The sequence below is a fragment of the Artibeus jamaicensis genome, unplaced genomic scaffold, assembly GCF_021234435.1.
Source record: "Artibeus jamaicensis isolate MK-2021 breed Jamaican fruit bat unplaced genomic scaffold, CSHL_Jam_final contig_908, whole genome shotgun sequence".
In the NCBI taxonomy this organism is placed as follows: domain Eukaryota; kingdom Metazoa; phylum Chordata; class Mammalia; order Chiroptera; family Phyllostomidae; genus Artibeus; species Artibeus jamaicensis.
This window is the reverse complement of record NW_026522009.1, coordinates 3,553,164-3,574,039: the sequence shown is the minus strand read 5'-3', so window position 1 is coordinate 3,574,039 and position 20,876 is coordinate 3,553,164. Positions and strand designations below refer to the sequence as shown.

The following is a 20,876-nucleotide window of genomic DNA, read 5'->3' as shown; positions in this document are numbered from 1 at the left end:
AAGTATGGAGATGCATATGTAAAAGGGTAACTAGAGTTAATATAACCACTGTTCTTCCATGATTTAGGGTAAATAGATAGTTACGGCTCATCTGCTAAATGATCTACTGGGTAGATATTTATGGATTATTATACAGTATATTATTGAGGATCAGCCTAGTTAAAAACAAATAGAGGAAAGAGCAAATGGCACAGACAGGCTTTTAGTGAGGCCATCATTTGTAATATTTCTCAGGAAAAGTCTCTTTCAGAAATTCTGTAGCATAGCTAATGTGCCATAGAAGGACTCTCCATTTTGGGAGTGAATAAATCCACACAAATTGCTATAATAAAGATTCATCCCACAGCCCTTTTGGCATAAATGCACATCTGGTCTCTGTTTGTAATGAAATCAATTCGAAGCCCCACAGTGCATTAATAATAAAAATGTTCAACATATTGCAACCAAATAAGCCTTGCAAATTTGAGTCTGCAAAATTCTGTCACACATGTGTATACTTTTAACACTGATAAATGATTAGGTTACAGGACATTTATCAAATGGCTTAAATTCCAAAGGTAGACAGTTTCATTGTAATTATTATTTTCACAGGGACACCTCCATGTATGTGTGCTAGAAGCTTTTGCATGCTTGATTTATAGTATCTCTTGGACTTTTTTAATATCTCTAGTTCACAATACCACAGAAATTTTATCAATAATAAAATTATTATGAGTAATACTGCCTGGCTTAGATAAAGTTCACAGATTTGCCCTTTAAAATGAACACAATTCCAGAATTAGCTTACAGAATATCAGAGGTTGTTATTAAATTGTAAATGAAATTAAAATGAGATAATTTTTATACATTAAGAAGATCTTGACTATTTTGTTTGTATAAGTGAGGATCAACAATACAGGCCCCAGGTTTAGCAAACCTTTTTAGTCAGTTGTATGACTTACCTTCTGTGTGATATGGTTGACCCAAGGAGAAGAGCAGTTGCTCAGATCTGGTCCTTGGGGGTCCCAGATTCCATCAGGAGCCAGGCACAGATAAGTCGATACTCCTAAAATAATGAGAGAAATAGGTCTTTAGATATTCAAACCATTTTCTTATAAGGCCTTTATGTCCATGCTATGCTTTACTATGAGCAAAGGTAAAAATGAGATCATTAAACTGAGATAATGTCTATTTTAACACCATGTATAGCAACTGGCTGTGGAGAAACGTAAATGCGACAAACAAAAACACTCGATATTTTGAACTATGCGGGGAACTCTGCTGGGTACAGGGAACCACTGAATGAACCAGATGGCTATGGTACCTGTCTTCATGGGCTTCTTGCTTGAGTTTTCAGAGGCAAGGGAGCAAGTGAGTCTTATAGCAGTTTGCCGGTTTTTCAGGAAAACAATGTGGAAATGGGCATGTGCTGTGGAGGAAAAACATGCTGTGTTTGGGCAACTTCAAGTGTTTCATACTGAGGTCTTCTGGATAGGAGAGTTGTTTAATGGAGTTGGAAAGGCAGGCAAAGCCAGACTATTAACTCCCTTGTGTGTCCTCTGTGTGTGTTGGGAAATCAATGAAGATCATGAAGCAGAGGAGAGCAATGAGCTCATTAACAGAAACAACTGGGTGGTCTCATGGAGGATGATTTGAGGGAGAGATGTGGAGGCTGTGGGAAGCAGCCTGGGCCTGAACAAGAGCAAGGCAGGAGGAACCGGGAAGGGCAAACGTAAGGCCCTGGTTTATGAACAGTCACATGGGGGTGGAGGCCTCTGAAGGCTTCCTTTAAATCTCTTCCTCAGTTTTCACTGAAAAAATAATCACTTATTTCAGAGAGCAAAGTGCTTTCAAATAAAGTTACCTCGCTAACTTTGACAACAAATGTCAGAAGTAGGGAGCTGTGATAACATCATCAGTGAGGAAGGAACTGAGGTCCAGAACCAAGGGGACAGCACAGACCGTGAAGGTTTCAAACTGTTTCCTGATTCTGTCACCACAGAAAACTTTACAGCTAAACATGGCCTCCTTTCATAAAGGAAAGGTAAATTTCTGAATAGTTTTAGTCACTCTGCTGAAAAAACTATAAACATGCACCTTTGTAAAAGCCAATATACCTCTGTACTTCCCACCAGTTCATATAGGATGGGATTCAGAATGATGTATCCACTTTGGGACTTCTCTAAGAAAGACCTGCTTCCTTAAAGTAACCAAATCAATAAACAGTCAAAGATATAGCCTCTAAGAATGCTACTCCAGTAACATGTATTGTGTATTTGTTTTATTTACATACGTGGAATAATGCAAATTTTATTCACTGTACTAAGAAAAGTTTCTTGAGGATCAATGCATGTAACATTAAGAAAACCATTATTTCTGGTTTAAAAAGTGTATGTAAAATATATTTACCAATTGAGGATATTATGAATCATATCAATGAAAAAGAAGGAGTGAAGAGCTAGTTAGTTCTTAAATATCCCTTGGAGAAAATGCAGGATTGCTCACTCTGTAGCGAGTCCTGTAAGCAGGACTCTGGCTTCTGCCTGCATGAAATCTGACAATGTTAAGAGCTTTTGACTACTCAAGGACAGCTACAATGACTGGTAAAAAGAATAGTCAAACTTCTACTTTGGTAAAACTTAGGTAGTTTTAGTGCTTGTCTTCTAACAGAAAGGTGCTCAACTTCACTTTTTGCAATTGATATTTGAGGCCAGTAAGAGAGACATGAGCACAAGCCTGCAGGATTCCAGAGCTTTCTCTCTAGCTGTTGCACAGAAGAGTTGTCTCCCTGGAGTAGCCTGGACATCCACAGCCTAAGTGTAACTCCATCCACAGACTGCACACCATGGAAAAAAAGTGCTGATCTCAATGTCTTCCCATCAAATTCTCACCTGTGGCCTCTGAAGAATGCATTTTCAAATTCTGAAAACACACTGCTTTAAATTGACATTTAGATGAGTCCAAAATTTAAGTAGATGTGAAATAACAAAACAAAAAAAGAAAGAAAGAAAAGAAAAAAGTGTTAAGAAGAGGAAGCTAAAGTAACAACACACCTTCAGCTTAGCTCTGCAGGGCAAACGTACCTATAGTTCCTGTGGGACAAGGCTGCTTTGCCATCTGTCCTTGGCGGGTCTTAAACCACACAATTTCTCGGGCTTCCACAGCCTCACAGCTCTCTTCCTGAGCTGGGATTTGGGATGATGCTGATGGAAGGTGTGTGATAATGTCTTCAAGCACTTCAACAGCTGGAGATGGGGTGCTGGTACTCCGGTTCCTTCTTCCCGACACCGACGGGGTGGTACTCCTGCCTGAGCTCCAAGTTGTGGTCCGCAGGGTGGTACTGGTGGTGGTGCTTCCCATGCCAAGTGGTCCTGTAGTAGAAATTTCTGTAATAAAATTCAAAAGAAAATTCCTACATGGCTTATTCATAGTAGGACCTCAGAATGTCCTAATACTTTAGACACCATTTTTATTGGCCAGTTCAGTGTCTTAAACATGCAAAAAAATAAGCCAATTCCAAGGTCTCAGAGTGGTCCTTAAGTACCAGGACAGCCATTTAACCCATACCTACCATAGGTTTGTTTATGGTTCTTCTCAAATCACAGAAAATAAATTACAGCACAATTCAGCTGTGCAGTAAGCTTCTTAATGTTTCCTGCCTTTTATATAGTAACAGGGTTATAATTTAAAGCTCTTTCCTTAGAATTTCCAAACTTGGTATAGAAAGAGAGACAGCATATACAATATTCCCTTTTTTTAAGATTTTATTTACTGATTTTTAGACAGAGGAGAAGGGAGGGAGAAAGAGAGGAAGAGAAACATTAATCTGTGTTTGCCTCTCAAGCACCCCATACTGGGCACCTGGCCCACAACCTAGGCAAGTGCCCTGACTGGGAATCTAACCAGCAACCCTTTAGTTCATAGGCCGGTATTCAATTCACTGAGCCACACCAGCCAGGGTACAGTATTCTTTCACATTAAACATAACATGAGTATCTAAAGGTACAGCAAATAGGGGAGAGGCAAAAGAAAATCAGAAATTAAAGGGCTCATGAACTGAAAAAGTAAAACGCAATTATAGTATCCTTAACACAAATTAAAGTAGCTTGATGGATCTACCCTGATGCTTTAGAGCTTACCCATGTTATCAAAACATTCAAACTTGACATTTACTAATGTAAAATGATAAGTAGTTTTAATTAGTTATGTCCATAAATTTTTTTCCAAGATTATTTTTAAAAGGGGAACACGTATTTCAGGTTTCACATAAAAGTAGTTATGAAGCTTGATGAGGTAGCATGGGTTATTAAACCAATAATGTATTCAAAGGAATGTCCCACCCATACTATGGAAGTAATCACTGTAGCGGACCATCTTTCTGGAAAAATATATTCATATTCTAATCATAAGAATGCAAGAGTACACGCATACATACACTGCACTCCTCAGTATAAGATGAGAAACTACTGTAGTACTCCTAACCTCAGAGACTGGCAGGAAGTCTTAAGGGAATTGACTCCAGCCAGATTCAAAGTAACTCAGGTTGAAGGAACTGAAAGGAATCTTGCAGTGAGCTTCCTGATGTCTGTGGTTCATTGTCTTTCTTTCTTTAACATGTCCTCAACTTGACTGGGCTATCCCAGAAGTGCCAAATCCTTCACAATCTATCTGATGTACCTAAAGCTTCCAAAAACAGTATAGAGACGGCAGGGAGGAGTGGGCGTGAATTTCCTGTACAGTGATTCATTGAAATGGTAGCATTTTCTAAATGATGCTATTTGTTACTTGTCTTCTTGCTTGTTCTTCTGTTTCCTTCCTCTTTTCTCAGCGTTCCTCCTCTTTCTCTGTGTTCCCTCTCCATGTGAATAATAATGTGCATAAATATATTTATTCAAAGTTCGCACAAGAAGCAGAATATCTTTTTTCCTCTTCTTCTTCCATGGACAGCATCTGCCTCATTCATTTATTTTGGTCCCTCCCAGTCACCATATTCTGCTCAGCTCACCATCATCAATGGATGAAAATAGCACTTAACCTTTTTTGCTAATGAAAGCAATATCCAAGTGAAATGCCAATACTGGCATTTCAATATCTATATTTGGAAAATAAAAATTCAGAATTCATAAATAAAGTACTGACACGAACCACTTAACAATTCAAATGTAAATTTAATATAATATTTAAAAAAAAGTATAATTGGATTCTTAAAATTATATACAGTAAAAATAGGAATATAAAATATTGTATGCTTCAAAATGTTTGTTTCAAAAAGAAAAAACAAAACAATTAAGAAAACTTAATGACAACTAGAAATTTATCAATATTAAAATTAGTTAATAAATTTATATTGAATAAATATTATTTTTATTAATATTAATCATTAACCCTAAAAAACATGTGTCGGTGGTGTTGTTGCTAGGATATAAGTGTGCATTTTGTGCAAATTTTCCAGTTCATGGAAAAACTCTTTTTGATTTCATATTACTTGATGTAGTTAGGCAAGAGTTAAAAGTTAACTGCAAGTATTTTTTCCGCCTCCTTTAATTTAAAAAATTTCCTATCCCCTTGTACTCTTGAAGGGGCCATTTCAAGTACTCTGATTTTTTGACAGAGCCACTGAACTCTTCATTGATAATGAGCTACAGTTTTGTTTCAAACAGAGCATTTCTAGCTCTTATTTGTCTTATTTTGTCCTAGCAGGTAAAAATAGCGATTTATTGCAGTTAACTAGATTTTTAACTAATGCTCAAAAGTTAGAAAGTTCCTGAAGCACAGTAAAACCATATAATTCACATGCAGTGAAAAAAATTTGTTAGCCCATTGTCTCAATCACACAAATCATAGACAATCAGCAATGACACACTATCACAAGATTTTTGTTCACTCTGAATTTGTACTTGGACAATTTTGAATAGAGCTATCACTTATCATAGAGCTTATGTACATATATACACATATATGTATACATACATATATACGCACATATACATATATCCTCATATATATGCATATATCATATACACATACATATATAGGTGTGTACACAAATTATACATATCACTGCCCAATATTTAAGTGACCTAGGTTTCGGGTTTTTAAAGAGCACGCTATGACACCAAAATAGATTTAACAACAGCATCGCAAAGTAAAAATCAATGTCCTTTATTTTTCTCTAAAGTTAGCCTGTCCAACCACTCTCTACCTTGTGCCAGAGACATCTTATGTGCTATTAATTGGAATAGGTTACTCCCCAGACTAACATCCTTAAATGGTTTCTCTCTGTTTTCCAAAGGCAGGGCTCCTTTTCTCTGCTCCTAAAGCTCTTCCTAAGTCTCTATATCCAGTTTGTTTATAATGCTTCTTTATCCTTTAACTCCACACTTAAACCAAAGTTACCAGTAGTTTCCCAAGTGCACCCTTTTTCTTCTGCCTCAGGCTCTCTGAATATGCTGTAGTTTCTGGTCACATTTCCACCTAGTTAATTACCATTTATTGTCGGGCTTGGATTGAATGCCCCTTCCATCAAGGGGCCTTTTCGAATTCACCAAAGTGGGGTTTTATATGTGCATGTGTTTTGTTCAAGATTATTTCCTGTTAGCCTTGTGCCTGATCACGAATAAATTAAATCTCAGTCAAGACAGGTGAACATCAGCGATGGTCAAGAAAGGAGAGAGGGTCTAGTTGTGAAATTGCACAAAAGAAGGGAAAAGATAAATAGTGGGAAACAGTAAATAAGGCAGCTGAAAGTTCCTACAGTTAATAGGATAAAAAAGTGGTTTATTTATTTATTTATCCATTCTCATCTGAGGATGAGGTTTTTTGTTGTTGTTGACTTTAGAGGGAGATGGAGGGAGAGACAGAGAGAGGCAGAGAGAGAGAGAGAGAGAAACCTCCATCAGCGCCTCCCATTAGCACCCCGACGGGGGATGGAACCCACAACCTAGGTGTGTGCCCTGGCTAAGAATTAAACCCACAAACCTTTTGGTGCATGAGACAATGCTCCAACCAACTGAGCCATCAGGCCAAGGCCTGGGGAAGTTATTTTATAAATGCATTTTTCTCTACATTAAAAAAAATCACTAGAAATCTTAGAGAGAAAATAAGCAGGGATGATACTAAACCCCCTCTTTCTCAAAACGATTCCATTTGACAACAACCACATTTATATTGACTCTTTATAGTCCTCTTACAAAGCACTAACGCTGACAAAGAAGATTTTTTTAAAGTTCAATTTGGTGTGGCATACATTGTAAGCACTTCATTTAATATAGACATACTAATATTAAGGCTCAGAAAGGAATGTATTTCCTTGGAACGGTGCCACGGAGAGATGTCCACACGCAGGGTCATATCATCCCGTTTGAGTTTAAGCAGAATAAAAGTCAATTTTTAAAGTCATCCTTGATCCCCATCCTTCCCTTCCCATTTACTGCTGTGTAAGACTCCCAAGGGATCTGCTCAATGCCACCTTTCGACAGAGTAAGTACTCGTGGTATACAAGTTGTCACCAGTGCCCCAGAAAGAACTTGTGCCGTTGCTAGATGCTGCAAATAAAGATCTAGATTCACTGAAGAGTCACGGCACCCCCTTGGCGAGGCTCCAGCCTGTATCATATGCCTTGGGAGTGTGTTTCTCTCTGTTCTCCAGCAGGGGAGAAGCGAATGACACATTTTGGATGTGTACTCTTATCAAATCTTACCTGGTGACATCGCTAGTAATGAAATTATATGGTATTAAGTACCCCACGTGCCTGTATATCAAAGAAAGGTCACTGTGTAAAAGAAAATAAGTTTGAATAACCACTTACATATGAAACCTTATCAAAATTGTGCAATTTTCTTAATTATTTTGTCATTGTGCTCATAAGATTACTGCTTTCATAAAAGTAACTAAAAAAACTTCAACTAACATTTTCCTCTCATAGTTAACCTTGTTTCCAAAAGAAAATTTTAATTATCCTGTCCCCTGAAATGTATTGCCAATGGGTTATTTCATTCTTTTATTTTGATTTGTTTTATTTTTTCCTTCTGCTTTGAAAAGAATAAATATCATTTTGAATACACCCACAGGTTGTAAGTTTGTGTTGTATACTAATAAAAAGCAGTAAATATAAGCAATGTTTCTATAGTGTTTTACCTTTTGCAATGTTTTTATTTACCTTTATTATCTCATTGAATTCTGAAAAAATACTTAGAGTAAATGTAAGTATGAATTTCTACTATTACAAATGAGAAAACATAAGTTCGAATGGTACATGCATCATAATCATACATGCAATAGGTAAACCACTGTTCCCAGATTCCATATTCTGTCATTTTCACAATAAGGCATTGAAATGATATTCTCGGGGCAACAGCCTGCTGCCCGGAGCAGCTCTCTCCCCGCAGGGCAACCACGTGGGTGCGGCAATGCCCTGGCCTCCCTTTGCTCCATTAGGGGGAGACAAAAGACTCAGGCAACCTAGGTGGGAACGTGAGGCAGTGTCTTGCAGTTTCTCCAACAGTTTCGTTTCTGTGTTTTATCTCGTCTGGATGGGGAGGAGTTCCTTAAGGCCAAGTCAGACACTGGGCTAGACTCGAGGGAGCATCATCACATCAAAAGGCCCTGGTCCCTGCCTTCACTGAGGGAAGATTGGGAAAGGGAGGAACTGAGGCACAGAGAGATTAGTTTCACAAGGTCACACACCAAGGTATTAATTTCACAAGGCATTACCATTTTCAAAAGGACTTGCTTAAGACATGGGATTTTAAACTGCAATTTCTGAAAATGCCCCAAATCCCTTTTCAAACTTTGATCTATCTACAGCTGTGATATCTTTGGATCCTGGTTTGGCTGCTTCATTTTTGAACCACTATTTGAAAATGGTAACAGAGGCTCCAATGGTGCCCTGCAACCAGCTGGCAGGGCCCACAGATCTGCCTGCTAAATTTTCAGAAAAAATTTTAAACACTGTTAGACAAATATATTATTACTGGTAAACTTTACAGATTTACAATTAAAGAAATGACATCAAGACAAAGAAAGATAACATTCTGAATTATGTCATACATTTATGAGCCTTCCATTAAAAAAGAGACTGAAAAAAGTAATTCTAATGAAACATTATTATTCTTGAGCACAAAATATATTTATTATTTGGGAGGGACCTTGTTATGGACTTAACTGTTTTCACCCCAAATTCCTATGTTGAAGCCCTGGACCACATGCAGCTGTATGTGGAGATGGGAACTGTAAAGAGGTAAGATTTCAAGGAGGTTGTATGGGTGGGACCTAACCCAATAGGACTCCTGCCCTTATGAGAGGAGGAAGAGCTACCAGGGATCTATGAACAAAGAAAAAGCACAGTCCATGGGAGGGCACAGTGAGAAATCTACTATTGCAAGTCAAGGAGAGGGGCCTCAGGAGAAACCAACCCTGGCGGCACCTTGACTTTAGACTTTTAGCTGCCAGAACTGTGAGAAATGAATTTCTGTTGTATAAGCCACCTAGTTGATGGTATTTTGTTGTGGCAGCCTAGCAGGCTAATACAGGCATTTATAAAAATGTGGCATTTAAAACAATATACAATACAATAAACTTCACAATATTGTTTACCCTCTTTTCCTAAAGGGCATGAACTTTCTTCCTGATTCCCTTTCGCTTTTTTTTTTCTTTCCTCTTTAACGTACATACCTCCCTCACAATTTTCCCTTTAGGAACCTTTATTTTATTTGAACTTTCTTCCAACATACCATATTTTTGCTGATTACAAAAGCAGTTCCTTCTCCCCATCGTCCAAGTATTTATTTAAACCCAAGGTCAGTTATTCAGGAAATCTTCCCAAGGGCCTGATTGAGGAAACAAGAAAACTAAAACCATCACAACGAGGCAAGTAGCTTCTGGCCACATGTGCCAGGGCTCTGGGTGGGAGAGAGAGACTCTGCCTGGCCCCATGGACCTCAGCTGGTAGCAGCAGCTTTGATTGCACCTCATTTTTGTTTTTGTTTTAACATTAATATTACCAGTAATAAAATGATATCATTGTTTTCCAAAGACATTTATAGTACATGCCTTCATGCCCTCTCAAGACAGTGAAAATTTCCCTTGTTATCAGCCATGTGAAAGTATCTATATTTCCGTAATTTGAGACATTTATATTTTCTGATTCTCTCACAAGGTATATTCTTATTATAAACAGAGGAAACTATTTTTTCTAACCAACCTGACCCTGCAGTGGCCCCATCATGAACATTTATAAGCTAAAATGTAGAATTTGGGGGCCATCTTATTAAATTTATCTGAGACATATTTGGCCCCTATCATACCAGGAACTCTGTTGTATGTGTTATATATTTGTCCTCATTAGTATTCCTAATAACCTTTGAATAAGTATTCTTCATTTTGGAGAGGAAACAAATCAAATTGATTAGTTTTTCCAAACTTACACAGATAGCTGGCAAATGATAAAATTCCCTTCCCGCTAGGACTGTATGCTATATGTAAAAATGTATGCAAAATTAATGACAGGAACACCTGTAAAACCTCACAGTGAATTTGGAAATTAATTTGTCCCAAATACTTCCCACAAACACTCTTAATGGTACTGGCACGGCCCCGATCTGTTGGTACTCAACTGACCACTCATTATGTGGTCAGTGAGTACCATAGAACTAGGGCCTATTCTGTGCACTTTCTAGGAACTGGCCCATTTAATTCTGACAACCAATTCATGAGTAGGTACTATTAATTATCCTCATTTTAGAGATTATAAAACTGCAGTCTCAAGAGATTCAGTAAATTTTCAAAGGTTAAAAACATAGAAATAAGCTAAGCATTGTTACAGAGACTCCCCATTCTTAACCACACTAATTTGCACAGAATATTGAGAAACTCGGCGTGATCTGCAAGAAAGCAGCCTGCTCACTGCTGATCAGAGGGGAGGAGTGTTGTTCTCTTTGAGCTCATTTTTTTTTCTGTTCATGGCATTTTTGATTCTCTAGAAGGAAGGATTCAGGGCCAGTTTAGAAAACACTGTAGAATGCAGAACACTTAATACATTTTCCAGCACATAACCAGGCAATAAATCATCAGCAAACAATACTGTGAAATAATCGCTGGCTTTTTTCATACCTATATTATATATCAGGGAGTGTGCTAATGCTTTACATACAATTGAGGTACAGTGAGGGTAAGTGAATTTCCTAATATCACACAGGTTTGAAGTCATTTTTGAAAGTGAATGAACTGTGGCATATATTATTTGCCTATAAGAGGGCTCAGCTCTGAAAATTACAAGATTATTTCATTCTGTCCATATTTATTAATCAACTACTGTATGTCAGGCATTGTATTGTGAATAAAATACAATTTTATTCACAATACAATAAAATTATATTTTATTGTGAATAATAAAATACACAATAAAATACGTTGTGTTTTTATGTACAAAAATGATAAATTAATACAGTCACCACAACCTTCAGCCACCACCTCCTTGTTCAGACAGCAGCCTCAACACCAAGGTCAGGCCCTCCACCAACAGAAAGATTACAACTTGCTGAAGGCTCAGATGATGGTTAACATTGTTTAGCAATGAAGTGTTTTTTAAATCAAGTCATGCACATTGTTCTTTAGACACAGTGCTATTGCACACTTAATAGACTACCTTACAGTATAAAACATTTTTACATGTACTAGAAAACCAAAAAATAGTGTGACTGGCTTTATTGTGATATTCATAGATACTATAGAACTATTATCAAGGAACATAGATATCATGTTCCTTGCCTTAGAAATAGGTAGGCCCGAGGACAGGGAGAGAGACTTGGGAATGGCTGATTGGTGAACCATTCAGAACACACAATGTTCACAGATTAAGTGTGCTGTCTTATATACTTTGTGGTGTTCCAAGACAATTACCATAGTAATATCAAAGATGAATGATCAATATAACAAGTACAGTAATAATGAAGAAGTTTGAAATCTTGTCAAAATTACCAAAATATGACACAGACGCATGAAGCAAGCTAATGGTGTTGGAAAAATGGCACCAATGTAAGGCTGCCACAAACCTTCAGTTGGTAAAAAAATTCATATCTGAGATAGCACAATAAAGGTAAGTGTAATAAAATGATGCATGCCTATAATAATATACATAATTATTAAAAAATGGCAATATGGATTTAGAAGTACCTGGCAAAGCAAGTGACAGAATAACGGATTAGTAAATATTTCCTATAAGTAATAACATTGTTATTTATTTCTTAATTCAACCAAGGATTATTCATTGCTCACTGTGTGCCAGCTGCTGTTGTAAAAGACAGGGCTACAGAAGGAAATGAAACACTGACAATAATAACAACAAATCCCTGCCCTCACAAAGCTTACACGGTAGGAGGAGAGCTAAACAATATGTATGACAAAAAGTTAAATTGTATTAGATATTGCAAACTGCTATGGATAACAAGAAGAAATAATGCAGGGGAAAGTAATGGGAAGTGTTGGGGCAGGGGCATTGCAATCTGTAGTGTATCAGGCCTGGTCTAGTTGTTAAGATGACAAGGAAGACCTGCTGGGAGTGGCTGAGTGAGAGAGATGAGTAACTGAAGGGCATCTCAGGCAGAGGGAGCAGCGTCTGCAAGGGTTTAGATGCAGTGAAGTGGCCAGTGTGGCTGGACCAGAGTGTGGGAGGGAAAAGAGGTATATAAAGAGGTCAGAGCAACCGTGGAAGATAGTAGCACAGAGGACTTTACAGGTAATGATGAGGACTTTGGTGATAACTCCATCTGGGGTGGGAAGCCACTGGACAGTTCTGAGCAGAGGAATGAAGTGATCTGACTTACGTTGTTTTTTTTTTTTTTAATCCTCCACTGAGGTTATGTTTTTATTGATTTTAGAGAGGAGAGAGAGAAAGAAACATCAAACCAAGAGAGAAACAACAATCGGTTGCCTCCTGTACACCGTACACATTCTGACTGGGGAACTGAACCCACAACCTTAGGTATGTACCCTGACTGGGGATCCAACCGACAACTTTTTGGTGTCTTGGACAGTGCTCCTACGAGCAGAGCTACTCAGCCGGATTTCTCAAAAGAGACCTTACAGGCAAGAAGGGGCTGGAAAGAGCTATTCCAAGTCATGAAATCCAAAGACCTACAACCAAGATTGCTCTACCCAGCAAAACTTTCATTTAGAATGGAAGGACAGATAAGGTGCTTCTCAGATAAGACCAAATTCAAGGAGTTCATCATCACCAAGCCCTTATTATATGAAATGGTAAAGGGACTTATCTAAGAAAAAGAAGATAAAAAAAAACATGAACAGTGAAGGGACAACAAACTCACAGTTATTAACAACCACACCTAAAACAAAAGCAAACTAAGAGGACAGCTAGATCAGGAGTGGAAACATAGAAATGTTTCCCAGTTATTATGACTTACGTTTAACAAGATCATTTGGCTTGCTGTGTTTAGGAGTGACTTTGAATGGGAGGAGAAAAGTAGGGAGGGCAGTGATCTATTCAACTATATATCTGAGGTTGCAGCAGTGATGATGATGACTAGAATGTTATGGCACACATTCATATAAAAAAGAGCATAGTGATGACCCAGGAGTATAGGTGAAAATTGGAGACTCTAGCTTATTAAATACTAGAGACAGGCAACAATGGCTTTTTAATATGAATATTACGATCCTCACCAGCATATCGTAGATGATCAATAATTGTTGGTCGAACTGATATTTTCCTTCTTTAAAAAGATTTATTTGTTTGTTTATTTTTAGAGAGCAAGGAAGAGAAAGAGAAAGAAAGGAAGACAAACATCAATGTGTGGTTGCCTCTCACAAGACCTCCGGTGGGGACCTGGCCTGCAACCCAGGCATGTGCCCTGATTGGGAATTGAACTGGTGATCCTTTGGTTCATGGGCCAGCACTCAATCCACTGGGCTACACCAGTCAGGGTGTCCTTTAGTTTTTTTAATAAAATAAGACTCAGAGTCCTCACATAAATTCTCCAGTTCCCTCTCAATTACTGTTATTTATTTAAAATTGAAACCACTACATAAATATACACTTCACACAGGAAGTTTTATACATTTTTCTATGAGAATATGCCTAAGGACCCCTGACTTACAAACAGAAAAGTTACACTGGTGTTCTCATTACTGTAAAATTTCTATCAAGTGTTAATTTATGTGAATAGCAAGTAAACCTTGGTGGTGAGAAATCAAACAAACAAACAGGGGGGATAAATTCATCTGAATTTCACTTTACTGATTTCTTGACAACCAGCAGCCCATCCAAGAAGGGTAAATAGTTGAATTGTTGTTAGGATTTAGAATAATTTCTTACTCCTAGCTTTGATATTGTAATTTATTCCCCAGTTTTGACGTTAATGTTATCTAGTTACTGGAGTTATTGCCTGATATCTGCAGTGACATGTCTTATTATTAAGTTGTGAATTGTAGTTTACCTCTGAAGAGACAGTGATACTGAGATATAGGTGTTATGCATGACATTTGCAACTGTGAAGTTAAGATAATTTTTAAAAAATCATTCTCTATTTGAAAATGAAATATTTAAATTGAACAGTAAAGAAGAGCTCATCATTTAAGCTCTTGTTTACTTAAGAACACAATGTTAGAAACTTCGATCCATTGCAGGTGCTTAAAAATGTATATTTGCTCATCCTTGTTACAAATGCAATGGTTTCTGAGAAACTGATAAAATATAAGGCCCTATTTTAGGGTAGCCACTGTTATTTATTTTGTTGTCAATGGTTAAAATCTAGGGGGAAAAGAATGATATTATATTTCTTTTAAGTGCCTTAAATATTTCTAAAAAATAAAAACAACTCAAGCACCGATTTTTCCTCAAATACACCTAAGTGTGACATAAAGACGATACCCAATGAGCTGCTAGAATGGAAATACCAGGTTGCCCCAAACAGGGTCCCACTCCTACAAGAGCTGATAAGGCGGGCAGGCTTCTCTGATGATGAGAGGTACCGGCCAAAGTGTGGCTCTTCGCTGTGCCCACCATCTAACTGGTCAGGCCAACAAACAATTCATCTGGTGATCTCAATAATACAGAGGAAAAGAGAGCTCCATATAAATGATTCTTAATTTCAAGTGAAACCACACAAATATTGGAATTCCTTCGAGATCACTTAATTAACAGCATACAGATTATAAACGATAGATAACATCATCCTGCCAAAAATACATTTACACTCTGCAACAGCAATTTTCAACCTTTTTCATCTCATGGCTCACATAAACTAATTACTAAAATTCTGTGGCACACAAAAACATACGTTTTGCCTGACTAAAAGTAATAGATACAATTTTGCCCGTTTCAGAAAAAATGATATTAATTACCTTTTTTTGCTCCACATTGACTTTTTAAAAAATCAGAAACCTATACTTGTGTATATGGATTTCTGTTAAAAAAATTAACCAATCAGATGCAAACTGATTTTGTGGTATGACCAATCAGATGTCACTCTGTTATATGACCTATGTGTTTATGGTTCAAGACAGGAAGTTCAGGCCAGATGACTATGATTGTGGTGGCTGTTGTCATTTTTTTTAATTTGACAATCTAAGGGGAAAGAGGTCAGTGCCCCTGAACAAACACTCAGGTATTGCATGCTTTAAAAATCCTCATGACACACTGGTTGCAAACTGCCACTCTATAACTCTTCTTGAGTGCAGAAATATTTGACATTCTACTTTGTTTTCCACACACATATGCTACCCGACACAAACACTCAATAATGCTTGATGGGTAAGTGGCAGAGTGAATATCTATCCTGTATTCTGAAAAGTATTTTCAGTATAACCATGTATACTACTGTACTTCAATTACCTTATTAACTTAATAAAGTTGGATTAAATAATGTGGTCACCTGCTTCAGATTAAATTTTGTAAGATGATTTAATATACTAGAGTTTCAAATTTCTTATTTACTTTATGGCTAAATATCAATAGCCATAATATGAGTATCAGAAGTTATAGACCTAGGCTCTCAAGAAACTTAAATATTTATAGATACTACTAATTCATAATTACTTTCACCTAAAATAAAGGATAGGATATGAACTGTCTATGTCGAACTGAGGATTAAGTGGTTGAGTAATTTGGCCCAGGTATTTTCTGTTACAGATTCGGGAACACAATGTGTGACATTTATCTCTAAGTCAAATGTTTTCGACTAATCCTCAAGTTGAGAATTTAGCAGCTGCTCCTCACTCATGTGTGCACCGAAGAATTTATTTTCCTTTAACATTCATGCAAAGCATGCCTACCCATCACCTTCCAAATTAATAGAGTAACACAAACCTCCCCATTCTGCTTTCTCCTGATTATTCTCTGTTTAAGAGACTGGAGTTGTACACTCCACAAACAGTGAAAAAGGAGTCTAAGATGCCAGTTGATTCTGTGAGGAAATCTGCCCACAAGATAATACTTTCCATATTTCTCTAGAAAACAACAACAATCATGGCAGACCATCCAGACATATACATATGTCCACACAAATGTGTGCACATCACATACATATTTCAAATTGTTAGAGAAACAAATAGATAAAATAGATATTGGTTATACTGGACTCCTCTGCTCCACAAAAGCTTTATGTGTGAAAACTTGTGAGGAGACCTTGAAAGCTTCCTAAAACAGTTCATTTACTGCAATAATAATAAAATAAAAGGCAGTGAGGAGTCCTACAAGGAGCACTGATTTTAGGTTCAAATATCAGATACTTATCTACTAGCAAAAGTGCGGCTTTAAGCAAATTAATCTCTCAGAAAGTCAGCATTTCCTTATGTTTACCAGTGTGATGATGGCAGTGACTGTGAGGGTGGGCAGACAGGGGTGGGAGGAGGTACAGGAGGAGGAGGAGGAGGAGGAGGAGGAGGAGGAGGAGGAGGAGGAGGAGGGTAGAAGGGGGATAAATGGTAATGGAGAAACTATCATAAATATTATACTGGAAGAAATATGGACTTCTATATTTACTTTGACAATACTGACATATAATAGACATTCAGTAACAATAACATTATTATAATCAAATTTAATTATCCAAAGATGCCATCAACTCTGTTTCAGAGACTTATAAATAGCCACCTAACTTAGAAAGGTGAATTATTTTCTGCCTTTATATAATAAGAAGGCAAGCCAGCCTGAAGTAACATTATAACACTTATCCTTTTTTGTTTTTGTTGTTCAGTTACAGTTGCCCTGCCTTTTTCCTCATTGCTCTCCCCTACTCTGTCCCCCCCACTCCCACAGTTAATCCCCACCCATGAGTCAATTGCGTGGGGTTTACTCCCACAGTCACTCCCACAGTTAATCCCCACCCATGAACAATCCCCAGTTGTCCATGCCCATGAGTCCTCTGTTTGTGTTCCTTTGCTTGCCCCTTTCTCTTTTTTCCCCCTTTCTCTTGCTCCCCTCTCTCCTCTGGTCACTGTCAGTTTGTTCTTTATTTCCAAGTGTCTGGTTTAAAATTTTGCACATTTGTTTGTTTTGTTGATTATGTTCCAGTTAAAGGTAAATCATATAGTATTTGTCCCTCACTGACTGGCTTTTTTCACTTAGCATAATGCTCTCCAGATCCACTCATGCTGTCACGAAGGGTAGGAGTTTCTTTTTTTCTGCTGTGTAGTAGTCCACTGTATAAATGTACCACATCTCTTAGATCCACTCATTCATTGATGGGAACTTGAGCTGTTTCCAACACTTGGCTATAATAAATAATGCTGCTGTGAACACTGAGGTATGTAAAGTTTATCTTTTTCACCTCAGTCTCTGAAGGACATTGAAAACCCCAGTAGTGATCTACTACCTACTTTACCCAAACCAGTTTAAGATGTGTCAGCCTGTTATCTCTCTACAATGGAAGTGAGTTATTTTTTTTAAGAGGTAAATAAAGAGAAAAATATCTCTTCAAAATCATTTGCTTGCTATGTGGTATTTCAATTTTCAAGATAGATTTTGGAGGCATGTAGGGTATACGATTTTTTAAATTTAGTATTTAGCATCAAAAACAAAATAGAGGGGGACATGGGACAGGAAAGGGACATTTTAAATCAATATTGAAATGTATAATATGAATAAGATCCAACTATTGTGAAATCCAAAGTATACATGACCCATATACTTTTGGAGTTCACAAGTGTAACAAAGCACTACCAGTAGTTTCATCTCTTGGAAGCACAGGGTGGTCTTTAAATAGGGGAGTGTAGAAAATTTGTGTAACACTCTCTGTAGGCCAAACTTTAGAGTCTTTTTGGCAGCCCAGGGGTCTGAAGAAAGATCGCTGCTGTTTTGCTGAGCCCCCATCCTCAGTGCCTTGAGCAGCAAGGGGCACAGAGGAGATAATTAATATTTTGTGTATAAATGCACATGAATCAACTTCTTGGATTCACTTCTATTTGATTGTAACAATGTTTTTTAAAATTACTTTGAAATATGTATAATCTCACAGGAAGATGCAAAAATAGTACAAATAACCTTTTTCCTCAGCTTCCCTCAATGATGAAAACTTACAATGCTACACTATAATATCAAAGCCTGCAAATAGGCTTCAATACATGACTGTTAATTTGATAAATTTTTAATATTTAGTCTTCGGCATTTTAACCTACAATCATTTATGCATTCATGTGTATATGCAATTTTATCTCATGTACAGATTTGTGTGACCACCACCACATTTAAGGCACATAATTTATCTTGTACCTTTACATAAGAAATGCCTTTTGCCATACCTTTTCGTGTCCATCCTCACACCCCTGTTCCTATCTCCAGATAGCTACTTATCTACTCTCCATTTCTATAGTTTCCTTTTTTCAAGAATATTATATAAGTAAAATCACAGGCATGAACCCTTTGGAGACTGACCTTTTTTCACTAAGCATAATGCTCTTGAGGTCCACCCAGGGAGTTGCAGCTGTCAATACTTGGCATCTCCCTGCGTCATTCCATGAATACCCAGAATCTGTCTTTCATCTTGTACCTGAAGTGATCTCTGAGAAAAGTGATATGGTCTTGTGGCTTCTTAGAAGCTCCCACCTGGTCTTATTATAAATTTGAAATCTTTAAACATGGTTTAAAAGCTTGCTAATCCCCACCCTGCTACTTCTCAAGCCTCCCTGCCTTTGCTCTCTCCCTTCTAACCACTAAATTTATCTCCTGTGTCCCAAAAAGGCCCTTTCTCATCTTCAATGGTGCAAATGTTTCTTTCTGAAGTATTTTCACCTGAATCTTAACTACTTTCTCTTCCACATCACCCTTTAAATCACTAATCCTTTCAATATATAATCTATAGTTATCACAAACAGAAAATGGGAAGGAATGAGTAAAACTGTTATTCTAGGTTACTCATATTTGAATAAAAATATATGCTTACTATTTTTAGAGTATAATTTAAAACAAAAACTCAAGATCTTATTACTCCCGGGAGTGACCATTTTTTACACCCCCAGCTAGGCAGAGCCACGTGAAGGGGCCTCTGCAAATGAGTGCCAGCTCCTCCACTTTCTAGGGGGGAGACTTTGGCAGGTATCTAAACCAGAAGAAGTGTTAGTTCAATACAAACTATTGGGTAAAATACAGTTATGAATAATAATACAATATTGTACATCTAGTGCAGTTTCTGGCACATACTATGTGCTTAATAAATATTGGGTATACTTGTGAATACATAAGATACACAAATGGTGCAAACATAAAAGAAAGTTATTTGAAGGAAACAAAAGAAAAATCTGTTTGACTATATAATTTCCATGTCCCTAAAAAGTATGCACAATACATACACCTTTCTTCTATGAAAGTGAGAAGCACACTTGGTGTGCACCATAGCAGAATTTCAGCAGTCATCATGCATGCATCAAACAGCAGAGAGCACGTCTTACAGTACATCTAATAGTGAGAATATCCGAAAAGAACCAGTTATTTGTACATCTTAGAAGAACACAAATGGATAAAATTCAATGCAATCATATAACTCTTATTCATTAATACTTGTGCCTCCTTGCTTAACAATGAATCTCTTTAATATTTTAACCTTTGTAGTATCACATTCTCACCACTGAAATTAATTTCCAACAATGTGAAATTAATTTCCAATACTGTGTATAAACTAATCTGGTTTGTATGAAAGGCAAAGGCAAACACTTAAAGTAAAAGTAAACAGAGAAAGTTTCCCAGCAAGGTTCTAGCAAATGAATTTTGTTACAACAAATTAAATTTAATTTATGGTAGAGGGAAATTCAATACTCAATTTTTATGTTATTTAATTTTATGTTATTTAACAATAACTTTCGGTTATTGTTATTCCATTTAACCTATTTACAACTACATATTTTAAAGGTAGAAGAATCTTCATCAGTAGCAATGAAGCAGAACCCAAGATGTCTTTTCCGCTTCCCAAATCCCCAATCTCGAACCCTCCATCTACTGTGAAAATTCTTAATACAGAGCTAGAAATCGAAACAGATGGGGGGGCAGGCAAACAATGATAAAGTACAGGCTGGCAGAGAAGCAGGGCACTTTGATGTCAATGCAAAGATTCCACACAAATGAAACAGTAGTGGTGACAGTCATCTGTGGCCTCCCCTCTAGATCCCTCCATGGTAATATGCATATTTGACAGGCAAGTTTTTAACAGTTAGCCTATTAACTTTTAATAAATAGCAACAGTCTAGAGAATGCAAAAACAAATAGACAAGAACCTCCCTCTGGCAGACAGATTTCTAAATGTTCCCCATGATCCCTACCTACTGGTATTCACACTTCTTAATTTTTTTTTTACCTTTACAGGTGGGTAAGATCTGTCTTTGCTTCTACCCTGCAGAAAATGGCAAACATGGTGGGATGTATGTGAACATGTGCACAATTGATCTCACTTATA

At 37.2% G+C, this 20,876-nt stretch overlaps 1 protein-coding gene across 16 annotated transcripts in view; it reads right to left on the bottom strand.

The window, feature by feature from the left end:
• Positions 1-20,876, bottom strand: part of ADGRL3 (adhesion G protein-coupled receptor L3) — a 770,297-nt gene that overhangs the window by 154,864 nt on the left and 594,557 nt on the right. For 11 of the 16 annotated variants that reach the window (XM_053655018.1, XM_053655016.1, XM_053655023.1 and 8 more), the window contains 2 exons: positions 3,063-3,365; positions 942-1,045 (listed from right to left, as the gene is read on the bottom strand). In XM_053655018.1, the coding sequence (XP_053510993.1) occupies positions 942-1,045; positions 3,063-3,365 (407 nt within the window). The remainder of the gene's footprint in view (positions 1-941; positions 1,046-3,062; positions 3,366-20,876) is intronic. The other 5 variants (XM_053655020.1, XM_053655034.1, XM_053655025.1 and 2 more) reach the window with 1 other exon arrangement.